The 12,848-nt window shown below is 40.9% G+C and overlaps 1 protein-coding gene across 2 annotated transcripts in view; it reads left to right on the top strand.

Annotated features, from left to right (window-relative positions):
• The window catches only part of grid1a (glutamate receptor, ionotropic, delta 1a), a 259,552-nt gene that overhangs the window by 1,391 nt on the left and 245,313 nt on the right, over positions 1 to 12,848 (top strand). For both annotated transcript variants that reach the window (XM_040001760.1, XM_040001761.1), the window contains exon 2: positions 1,581 to 1,736. In XM_040001760.1, coding sequence (XP_039857694.1) covers positions 1,581 to 1,736 — 156 coding nt within the window. The remainder of the gene's footprint in view (positions 1 to 1,580; positions 1,737 to 12,848) is intronic.

The following is a 12,848-nucleotide window of genomic DNA, read 5'->3' as shown; positions in this document are numbered from 1 at the left end:
AAACAAAAAACAAAAGAAAAAACAGAACATGTTTGGGTTGGTCAAGTGTAAAGGGGTGCGGGAATAAAGGTCAGCCAGCTTATACTGCCGAGATCACAAGATGTTGGTGAGAGGGCGGGATAAATAGAGTGTATTCAGCTTCATCCTGCGTTTAAGAAACACTTTGAGTCTCCGGCGAGTTGAAAAGTTGGTGTTTTGTAAATGACCAATCACCCGACCCTCATTGCTTCAACTGTTTTGTTCATATTATTTATTGGTATTTATTCTATTTAGCAGAGACATTTCTGTCACTTTTCGACGACAGATTGCTGCATTCATGTTGTCTTCACATCTTAACCACACCACTGCCTGCCTTTGAACCGCAGTCCTGTACAAAAAAACAACAAAAAAACAAAAACCCAAAAACCAAAAAGAAAAAACGATTTACAGTAAGCAGAAAGGCCTGTTTCAGTGAAGCTGTGAAATAATAATGATAAAAACACTAATGTGCAATAGACAAACCGCTGAGGCTTTTTTTAGACCAAGCTACCTCTTGTGTGTACCCGACAAGCCTCAACTTTCCCCGGAACGTGACTGCAATGTCAAAAACAAAGATAGAGGGAATGTCAGCGGAGTTTCGTTTTATAGATGCAACACACATAGTGCCTCTTTGTACTCCAACTTCAAACCAGAGCTGCGGAGATGTGGAGATGCTTGAAACTCACCACGGCATCCAAACGATCTGGTGTGTGCCCTTAAACATCGCATTAGGTTTGATTTGACACTTTTGAAACAAATCTGCAACCTCCGTTTCAACACGGACTCGGTCATTACCTTCATTTTGCCCCCCTTTTCATCAATGAGCAGCGCTGTAATCTCAGATAAAAACGTCAGTGTCACTGTGAGCAAATCTCGTCTCGGTGCTACGCCGCCGCCACCGCTGCTGCTGCTGCTGCTCACTGTTTACTGCAACAGTCTGGCAAGCAGCAGCAGGTGCTCAGTCACTGGCTTAATACAACAGTGGGACTCCATCCAGATAATATTGGCTTATAGTCCGCATAATGTTAGTGTACCCCAATCATTCTTCTCGTTTCCCTGAAACCCCTTTCCGTGATGTATGTGCTCTCCCAATAGCAGTTGATGCCATTTTGCTAAACAGTGGAGGGGGGGCAGTTAAGCTTCAGTATTCCTCCCACACAAGGCCTACTGTGGGTAGGGTGCTGTGGATCTGTTAGGCATGATGGATATTAACTTTCCAAGTTTGACTAAAGCTAGTGCAGTGCGTGTTTCCGATTTTACAGTGGTCTCTGATGAGACCACGTCGCTCTCCGTGGTGCTGAAATCTCACCCGCGAAGACGCTTAGCTTCAGAAAAAAATACGTTTAATGTAAAGATGTATAAAAAGAAAAACAGCACTGTTCAGTCCATCACTTTGGCAGACTGTGGGCAATAAAAGCTATGTTGTCTGCATTGGGTCCACAGCAAAAATAAGTTTCGTTCATCATTATCTTCCCACATCTAACTTGCGCACACATAACTACTGCGTGCCCCCCTTCCCCCCCTTCTTACTCTTCCAAGTAATTTACTGTTTTACTCAACAGGTGCCATATTCGAAGAAAACGCTGTAAGAGATGACCAAATTTTCCAACTTGCCATCTCAGACCTGAGTCTGAGCGATGACATTCTGCAGAGCGAGAAAATCACCCACTCTGTGAAACTTATCCAGCCTAACAACCCTTTCCAGGCAGTGCAGGAAGGTAAGCGTTCCTCGACCACCCCCCTCCCGCCCTTGGAATAAATTGCCGCTGCTTTTATTTTTTATTTTAAATCTGATAACTTGGGGCAGCGTGTGGGACGTCAGGAAGGGGGTCATCTTCTCTGCTCAGTAGCTATGATCAAGCAAGAAGTCCGGTGCTTGCTGCGTGGTAATCTTGACTGTCCTGATCTGCTGGAGCCCCAAGAGAATGTTGTTCATTCACACATTGAAGCGATGGCTAGTAGAGCGGGCAATGATGATGATTCATGTGCTTCTGTGAGCGAGGGAAATAGCTGTGTGTGCGTGCGCGTAGGCGTGTATGTGTGTTTGTGTGTGCGTCGCCACCTGCAAAGCTCTCTTGCCACTGTACCAAAGCAAGGTGTCTTCTGTGGTTGAAAAGCTAGGTGGAAGCATTGAGTTAAGAGCACAACAGGACAAGATGTTATATGTGTATAAAAATCATGTGAAGACGATCAAATGAAGTTTCCCTACCAATCCAGGAGTTATGTAATGACAAGAGAGTAATATTTCTGGGTTTGCATGCCTCTTTGAATGGTAAACAATACGGTTTTGTCTACTTCTGTTGGCTTTCCCATACTATAGGTGCCTAGAATGGACACACGTCCACACATCAGACACCAAATTAATAATGAAATAATTTCAGCCAAGGTTATCTCACTCAGACTCTGAACAGACTGCAAAAGGCGATTAAACATTCTTCTGCTGAAATGAATCATTAAGACTTTAATAGGTTCCTGGGGATCTTCAAAAGCTGTTTATGTCCCCTGCACTTAGTTACTAGATCCTACTTTTGTCCCCAGTTGCACAAAGGCCTTGATGACTCATTGCTATTCATAGTGCCCCTGACAGGCAAAAAAATTATATTATGTCTCGCCTTTTGCTATAATTATCCCGTGTCATTTAGCTGAGGCTCTTAACAATGTCACAGATATCTAGTATTCTACTTTATATTTCCAAAAGCAAACTTTAATCCAGATGAGTCTTAACTCAAGCAGTCTGTCATTTGAGTTCTTTACATATACCAGAAGTTATCCAGCCGTCATTATCCAGCTGCTGCTGCGGAGATAAGATGAAAAATGTGTTACAGACATATGACACTTGGCTAATTTATCAGTCGTTGTTGCTTGAGATGCAAAAATGTAGTAATTAAACTGACTGGCTAGCAAGTCATTCACCACTTGTACTTCAGTCTAATTAGTGTAGTTAGTCAAAGATGGAACTTTACACCTAAACTTGTTCATGCTTAACTCATACCAATTACCTTAACAATGCTTTCTTTTGACAATGACCTTCACAGTATTTTAACAGCAACACAATGTCTACATAAACGCTTATAGACACACAAAGTTCTTGATAATCATTGTTCTTCACTGAAAAGCTTCTTATTTCTTATTGGAAATGATTCAGTTTATCACTTCTGAATAAACTGCCTTTCTTTACCTTTGATTGGGTATCATTTAGCACGCTTAATTATTGTTTATGAGCAGGCTCCTGCTAATTAAATATTTAAGTGGTTGATTAGAGGGCATTCAGTTTCTGGAGAGAGTTGGGAATAATGTGCAGTCGATGACATGAGGATCAATGTGCGGCCTCAGATTCTTGAACTATACACAAAGTAGGCTGGTGAACACTGAGTGACAACTGGGATAAGTTAACCTTTTGCTTTGCTCTTTTGTTCGCTGCCATCCTGCTGTGAGTGGCAGTCAGGACCTTGCCATAGCATGGTGTAGAGCGAGGAGAGTAGAGGTGGGTATAAAGAGTGAGAGGGACGAAGAGCAAAAAAAGCGACTGTGTGTGTGTGTGTGGGGGGGGGGGGAATCATGATCAAGACCTGAATAAACATGAGAGGGCTAAAGAAGAGCAAACGATTTCAGTGAGGTGATGAGGAAAATTTGCCATCTCGAGACAAGTAGTTCTGGTGTCTCGTTTGCCCTTATTTAGCTATCTTTGTCCTTGCTCTGCTAGAACATATATTAATGAGGAAGTCACACAAACGCCATGCAAACAGAAACACTCAACTATTCAGTCCTCCCACACTTTTATCGTTTAAAGATGACAGCTCAAGGCTGGCTGGATATACTGCCTGACCACACAACTGGCAGATACTGTCCTATTTATAGGCTGGAACAACTGAAATGAATGAACAGGGTGATTTCTACACCAAGAGTGGAAGCTCACAAGCATCAATGCTCGCCATGAGACCTGTAGGGCTTATCTGCCATCAGCTTTGTGTTAAATAGAAAAACAAGACACTTAAGATTATAATTATATAAAATTCTCTTCCTAAATTGTGAGAGAATAAGTCATGCTGAGGTGAATTTGTCACAGTGGCTAGAGAATGCATAGTAAAGCAGGACATGGTATATAGTACAAAATATTACAATGCTGAATTTCTTATGTGTACAGTATTTCTCTTCACATTTGTTATGGAATTATTACAAGTAAATAATTCCATGACAAATGTTAGGAGAAAAGAAATATGATTTTTCACACATCTTAAAATTTGCAACCCAGATTTCCCCTTGTAATTTAAAAACAGAAGCTCATCCTCTGGACATATAAGTTTACATGGGAAACAAAGCTTTTATATCTTTTTCTGTCTTACTTTTTATTCAGGGGAAGTTAAAGCAAGGGGACAGCAAACTTGCCTCTGCAAATAAGAACCTATGCATATTTCAAGAAAAGCTCTGCCTGTAAGGCGGAGTTCTTTCCTTTTTTTAGCCCCATAGTTGCTGGGTGAGCATTTAGACGATATGCAAATAATGTAAACATCTCATAAAACGAGAATGCCATGCATCATAACACAACTTTGCTGTAGGTGTGTGGTCAAAATACAGCAAAGTTGCATTAAGATTCTATAGCCATGTTAGCAGCCCTGAGAGGCTGAACTTGGGCACTGTGGTAATTTGAGATAAGCATGCTAGCATGCAAACAATATTTTGACAACAAACTCAAAGATGTTAACCTGCTGGTGGCCATAGAAGAAAGGTTCATGATAGAGTGTGCAAAGCTTTTTCCTTTAGGCTCTAGTTTCATGTTCTGGAACAAATGTAACTATTGCGGCATTATATGATTAGCAAGCATGCCAACAGGACAACGGTGTGGGACTACTGAAACTTTTCAAAACTAATTAGCTAAACATACATTTCAGTTTTTGCATAGCAGGCATTCAAATAGTATTGAATGCCAAAATCACTTTTTTTGAGCTGTTTCACTATTTTGTGAAGTCCCCAGCAGAGATTTCCATTACAGTTTAAAGAATATGGGACACAGTTAAGGAAAATAGTTCCCTCCTCAGTAATTTGTTGAGTGTTCTATCCCGCTGAGTCCTCTTCACACACCACACCACTAGTGACCCTCCATTTTCATCTAACCCCTGCCAAGGTAATGTCAAGGAGGATTTAATTCTTTGTCCTTTATGTTCCTGTAAGCCAATAGAGTTCAAAGAAGTTTTTTTTCTCTTTGTCCTTTCCTCAGTCCATAATGACAAAAGTTGAAATAATGGGTCCTCAGTGTTGCCATTGATAATGCAATATCTTCCCTGCGAGTGTCTATTTATGACAACTCATTACTCGCTGTGTAAACGTGATGTAATGCTGCCCTTTCGCTATTATTGTCCCTGTAAATTTAAAAAGGCTACATAAATCTTGGTAACAGATTTGTTTGTGCTTTTATGTCTTTTTACACAGAGGGACGATGATCAGGCCATTATACCAGCCCCTTTTAATTATCCAACAGTAACTTTAATCTATCATAAGCACTTCAGTGGGCTGTAAAAAGCCGGGAGGTGACTTAATAAACTAATTAATGTTGTGACAGAGGTGTATACATGTTATTTATTCCCTTCAAAATGTAAAGCATCCATGTAGGCCAGGTAGGATTAATCAGCATTTGCAGAGCTGCTTCTGCGGTTGTTGGGTGATACTTGGAAAAATTGTACATTAGTATGAAATATTCATTTGAAAATAAATTGTTCCCAAAAAAGAAAATCCACATTCTGCCACTTAAAGTAATGCGGCAATGAAGTCATAGCAGATCTTTTCCACATATAAGGTTGTATATATTGAATACACAGACTTACCAGAATTCAGTTTGTCACTGGGAGAGGATGCCATCACCAGAAGGGGCTTATCTAATGTTTCCTTTTTATTTGATTGTCACTTTTTGATTTTTTTTAATCCATCCACCATATATAGGGCCTCAAAAACACTTCTAAAAATGGTCATATGTACTTCCTGCTTCCTCCTCACAGTCCTGCAGTGCTATATTACAGAGTTTATTGATGTGATCATTTCCCTGCTTGCACATTATTTATCTGTGAAATGTATCATAACATTTAGCTGGCATCCTGTGTGATTTGAGCTTCTGATCGCTCAGTGAAGGCTGATAAGATCCTGCACAATTTTTAGAACTGAGGACTGATCATTAAAGAAGATGCAAATAGGGCTCAGATGTGTTGATTTCTATAATGAATGTGCCTATGAAAGTGGAAAGTTTTTTATTCATGGAGAAGTGTGTTCAGTGCTGTAATATCTATAATATGGTCTGCTTGCTCCTTGCTTCACAATCCAGCTCTTTCACAGATATTCCTCGCTCAGCTTGCCTCATTGCAATTCATTTGACCTCTTCTGAGAGATTTCAAAGGTAAAATATTCCTTCCTTTGTTGCACAGGTCACACTTTAGTAATATTACAGCTATAACTGTTATGTAACGGACAGTGCATTTCTGTATTTTAACACACCTGCACTTTTACACGTAAGCCATTCACAACAGCATTGGTGCCATAGGGAACGCTCTTTGGGGCCTGTCGGCTGAAAGGCAAACTAAAGAACATGCATTCCTGAACATTTTCTTTAGAATAGCCAAAGTCAGCATTGTCTGAAGAGAGAAAGGAAGCGAGAGAGCAGAGTACAGAAGGAAAGGGACACAGAGAGGTCAAGACTGTTAAATACTGGGTCTGCTTAGTAGGCCTGCAGGTTTTGTCCTCTGTGCTGTACAGGAACAGCTGGTCAGAACTGCTCTCTTGTGGTAGGTTACTTCTGTGTCACGTAGCCTCAACATTTGCAACAGATGTCTCATTTGCTAGTACACTGACTCTTCTTGAAAGTAGCTCAGAGACATTTATAAGTATCCAATTATAAAAAAAAATACTCTAAAGACTTTAAAAGTGGTTTTGACTTTGGTGTCAAAAGACTTGGTCTGCTGATTAACTTCAGGAAAAGCGTCAGTACGCTCAAATGCCACATCTGATCTGTATTCAAAGAAATCATCTGTAGCACTGCTAAATGTCACCATGACCAGGGATTTTACTAATCTTTTAATTTGGGTAAACAGGGTTGGAAAATGTGGAAACAAGTTTTTTTTTTTTACGAAGTCTTACAAGTAAATACACTGAGAAAGAGAGTGGGAGCATTGCATTGCCGATTTTTATTGTTGGCTTTTAGGGAAATTGTGAAGTTTAGTCTGTGTCAGAATTATAATATTGCTCTAATTAGAGAGAGTGGCATGCATTCATGTTGGGCCTTTGTTCATTTGTGTATTCATCACACTCCCTATGTTGCCACACTGGCAGACAGCTGAGGGCTGACTTCAAAGTATTCTCATCGCTTTTCATACTGGCATGTTTGACTGAGGATGTTCTGGGGGGTTCATTGTGTAAAAGCCTGACTGATGGCTTGGGTCGTATGATGGCTGTTTGTACCTGAAGGCCATATGAAGGAAATGCCCACTTAAAAAATGGATTCATTTTTTAACTGCACAAAGTACATACAAATCTTGATAGACGTTTGACTGATTATTCCTCCGGTGATCTAGCATGTGTACTAAATTTGGCATCAGAGGATATTATTTTGGTGATTTTGCCCTGTCAGGCAGTGACAGGCGAAATTTATCCTGCTGGTTCCTGTGATTGTTGTTTAAAAGACATTTAACACCTGCATTGATTTTTCCAATATGACAAGAGCATCTGATCTATGAGGGCTGGTTAAAATCTGCATCTATCAGAACACAACTGAGCACATGCCACGCATAACCCAACAAGCTGCCTGTAATAACTTGCTCATGAACATGCAACATATGTTTTCCCCACCACCGGTTTCTCAGTCCCGTGTCTTATTCATGTCCCTGCCTTCTTTGGCATGACAGATTTATAACGAGCTGTAGAGAACACTGTGACAGATGTTAGTGCTTTGCTACGACCCCCAAACAGCCCCCAACCACCGCTGGGGATTGGCCATCAATACTGCTCTACCTGTTAGAGCGAGAGAGACCGAATGAGACTCATACACAGAGAAATGGGGGGAGGGGGTGGCCCAGAGGAGATGTCCTGTTCAATCAGACTGATGTTGATGAGGCCTTTGGCCTCCGTCCGTTGTAATACATCGGAGTTCCACATGTTACTAACATCATTTCTCTTTTGTACACACACCGTTATGCTTCGATGTTATTGAGCTGCCTAAAGTGTGCTGAGATGGCAGAGATGAGGTGGTGGGGGAGGAAGAGTGGGTGTATAAATGCCGGTAGAGGATTTGTTTGTTTGTGCATACTGGTATGAATATATGTGTGGTAATATGCTGTAATATTTGAGAGTTTGTGTTGGGTTTTTAGATGCAGGTTTGCGGATGTGTTTGGAAAGTGATTTTGTGGTTTTGTGAGAGGCAGTGTTGGTCATGAAAGCAGTTTGGTGATGGGAGCTTTCAGCTACCCCTTTCACTCACTTGTGATGCTGACTAGCTCTGAGGGAAGTGTGTATAATTTACTACCCACCACCTGCACCATTGGCTGCAAGAAGACTTCATTCCAGGACAGAAGACAAAGAGCAGAAAATCAGCCTCAGAGTAAATCCTATTAGAGCCTAAACAGAAGTCGTCCACAGAAATGGTGTGCGGCTATCTCTGACGTCACACTCATTGCAGACAGAGGGAGGAGAGCGATGGGGTTTGGTTGTGGGTGGAATTGGACTGGAAGTCTTGGTGAATATAGGGGTGAAGTAGAGTGAAATAGTGAGCAAGTGTGACAGTGAGGGTGAAAGCAGGGTGATGGAGATGGCTGAAGGCAGTGGGAAAATGCAGGGGAAAAAAGGAGCAGAGCATGTAAAATCTTGGAGTGTATGGAAGACAACAGGGGCAGAATCATTTGAAACTGTGGACTCGGCTCACTAGCCTTATTGATGAAAAGATGCTAAAATGTATTTGGGAGCCATTGTTTGCATTAGTGCCCACAGACATGACTACCAAGTGGGACCATCTGTCAAAAGAATCCCTTCTCAGTCTTCTCTGACTCTCCGTCTCTCTCACATTGCCATGGGTCCTCTACCATGGCCAGGCAACATGGATTTTATCCAAAGATGAGGCTAAGCTAGTGTGTAAGCTCTCTATGAGTGAAATCAAAACCCAGCTTAAACCTCAAGAGTAAAAAGAGTGTAAAGGGCGAAACATGCAGACACCACTGAAAAGTGGGTCAAATGTGCATCCCGGTATGAATATACATCACTTTGGCTGAGAAGTATATTCTACAGTGAATCATCACAAGCTTTTGCATAATTACTCTCCTTTTTTGAACTCACTATGATGCTGTCTTGATTCTGTACTTACCCAATGGCTTTTTCCTTTTAGCAGTATTTGATCTAATACATCACAGTGGAGAGCAAGCTCCACTGTGCAAGCTGTTAATGTATGAATACACTGGCTTATATATGTTGCTAGTATATATTTGTAATATATCTATATCATGGCTAAAGCACTTCTGGATGGATGCAACCTGCATTTTGTTGCCTTGTACCTGTGACATGTGCAGTGACAATAAAGTTGAATTCTATTCTATTCTATTCTAATATTGGAATGGCGAGACACAAAAACACAACAAAGCACTTAAGTTCTAGTTTTCTTACTTATACATTGTCTCAGCTGATAATTAGAGTTAATTAGCAGATATTGTAAAATAATGTCCTATTTTAACCAAGTAAGTTAACAGTTAGCAGTACGACATGTTATCTAATCCGCGGCATTATCACATCCAGACAAATTATTCAGGGAACACTCGTGGGATGTGTAGGCCTAATTCCTGTTTTACTACCCTATTCATCAGCAAACCCAGCGTCAGTTTTCCGTAGGTGTAATCACAGCAAGATGTCACTGTTAGGTTTTAATCATTGCTTGAACACGCTTGTAAAATCTTGTAGCACCGAGTTGATTGTATCCCTTGTTTTTTCTTTAATTATATCACTGTAAAGCGCATCTAAGTAGAAGGCCTCCTTCCAAAGAAACACCCACGCCACACCAACATGACCCACTCATCATATATAAAAACAGGAATAAGGAGGTTGTCGTTGTTTGTTGGTATTCATAAAGCACCCTTGCTGAAATAGCAAACAAATGATAACGTCTCTCCAACAGATGTCTTGGCACCACTTCATAGTTATGTTTTTCACATATGTACAAATATATGGGACATAATTCCATGCACTCAGTAAAATATAAAAAAGCTAAAAAAGCTCTCTGAACACAATCATGTGTTTTATTTGATCCTTCTATCTGAAATGAAGCATTTCTGAAAATAATAAATACTGTAAATGTATTGGAGACCTCTGATAGGCTGAAACTGAATGATAAAAAAAATCACCAATGGGAGTGAGCTTTGTAAAAAAAAAAGAAAAGAAAGGAGTTTGTGTTCTTAACCAATTTGCCTTATTTATTATATAATAAGAGCACACATACTTAGTCAGGCCCCATTTAAAGGTGACAGCACCAGTACAACTTCACTGTGTACTTATTCAGAGTTTAGTTAATCTCAAAGTGTTAACTGAAGGTCTTAATACGTTTCCTGCAGAACGACAGTGTCAGTGTAAAATATGGTGTGATCAGTGTGTATACTGTTGTAATCGTTTACAGTAGAAAATTAAAATATTCCCATACAATATAGCAATTTGTATTTTATGTATTTTCCTGCAAATTCTTAAGCAGGTACAGTGGGGCAAAAACGTATTTAGTCAACCACCGATTGTGCAAGTTCCCCCACCTAAAATGATGACAGAGGTCAGTAATTTGCACCAGAGGTACACTTCAACTGTGAGAGACAGAATGTGAAAAAAAAATCCATGAATTCACATGGTAGGATTTGTAAAGAATTTATTCGTAAATCAGGGTGGAAAATAAGTATTTGGTCACCTCAAACATGGAAAATCTCTGGCTCTCACAGACCTGTAATGTCTTCTGTAAGAAGCTTTTCTGTCCCCCACTCGTTACCTGTATGAATGGCACCTGTTTGAACTCATCATCTGTATAAAAGACACCTGTCCACAGCCTCAAACAGTCAGACTCCAAACTCCGCCATGGCCAAGACCAAAGAGCTTTCGAAGGACACCAGGAAAAGTATTGTAGACCTGCACCAGACTGGGAAGAGTGAATCTACAATAGGCAAGCAGCTTGGTGTGAAAAAATCAACTGTGGGAGCAATCATCAGAAAATGGAAGACATACAAGACCACTGATAATCTCCCTCGATCTGGGGCTCCACGCAAGATCTCATCCCGTGGGGTCAAAATGATCATGAGAACGGTGAGCAAAGATCCCAGAACCACACGGGGGGACCTGGTGAATGACCTGCAGAGAGCTGGGACCAAAGTAACAAAGGTCACCATCAGTAACACACTACAACGGCAGGGAATCAAATCCCGCAGTGCCAGACGTGTTCCGCTGCTGAAGCCAGTGCATGTCCAGGCCCGTCTGAAGTTTGCCAGAGAGCACATGGATGATACAGCAGAGGATTGGGAGAATGTCATGTGGTCAGATGAAACCAAAGTAGAACTTTTTGGTATAAACTCAACTCGTCGTGTTTGGAGGAAGACGAATACTGAGTTGCATCCCAAGAACACCATACCTACTGTGAAGCATGGGGGTGGAAACATCATGCTATGGGGCTGTTTTTCTGCCAAGGGGACAGGACGACTGATCCGTGTTAAGGACAGAATGAATGGGGCCATGTATCGTGAGATTTTGAGCCAAAACCTCCTTCCATCAGTGAGAACTTTGAAGATGAAACGAGGCTGGGTCTTCCAACATGACAATGATCCAAAACACACCGCCCGGGCAACAAAGGAGTGGCTCCATAAGAAGCATTTGAAAGTCCTGGAGTGGCCTAGCCAGTCTCCAGACCTCAACCCCATAGAAAATCTGTGGCGGGAGTTGAAAGTCCGTGTTGCTCGGCGACAGCCCAAAACATCACTGCTCTCGAGAAGATCTGCATGGAGGAATGGGCCAAAATACCAGCTACTGTGTGTGCAAACCTGGTAAAGACCTATAGTAAACGTTTGACCTCTGTTATTGCCAACAAAGGTTATGTTACAAAGTATTGAGTTGTATTTTTGTTATTGACCAAATACTTATTTTCCACCCTGATTTACGAATAAATTCTTTATAAATCCTACCATGTGGATTCATGGATTTTTTTTTCACATTCTGTCTCTCACAGTTGAAGTGTACCTCTGGTGCAAATTACTGACCTCTGTCATCATTTTAAGTGGGGGAACTTGCACAATCGGTGGCTGACTAAATACTTTTTTGCCCCACTGTATGTGTCTCGTTGTAGAGATATTACCAGTATCTGCTTTTGTCTCTCTTAAAGGATAAGCAAGTTCTTCAAGAAGTAGTATTACAGGATAATTTCTCCTTTTCTTTTCTTCTTACTTTTTCACTTACTGGGGCCATTTTTGCTACTGAACCAGATTTTTGATTGGTACCTCATTTTGTGGAAAGTAAAGTGTTCTCACAAAGCTATCATCTCCTTACAACATCTCGGTTTTTTTTCAAAGATTGAACTGGAGGTCACGGGATAGAAGAGTTTTCAAGCATTCAAAAGGTTTCTGACTTTTTATTTCACCTGCATGATGGTTTCAAAGGTTAATGAGGATCACTGTACTGAGAGAAATTTGGTGGAGAGAGCAGTGTTAATATGCTGTTTGTGTCTTCAAGCCTTCTCAAACCCAAGGCGATGTGAATGATTCATTCTCTCACTTGATCGAGACAGAGAAGGTTCATCATCTCGCATTATCGTGTCAGTCTGAGACACACAGTCATTATGTTGCTAAAGGATTTTC

Source organism: Simochromis diagramma, unplaced genomic scaffold, assembly GCF_900408965.1.
Source record: "Simochromis diagramma unplaced genomic scaffold, fSimDia1.1 OVJJ01000421.1, whole genome shotgun sequence".
Taxonomy (NCBI): Eukaryota; Metazoa; Chordata; class Actinopteri; order Cichliformes; family Cichlidae; genus Simochromis; species Simochromis diagramma.
This window is presented reverse-complemented; position numbering and strand designations above follow the sequence as displayed.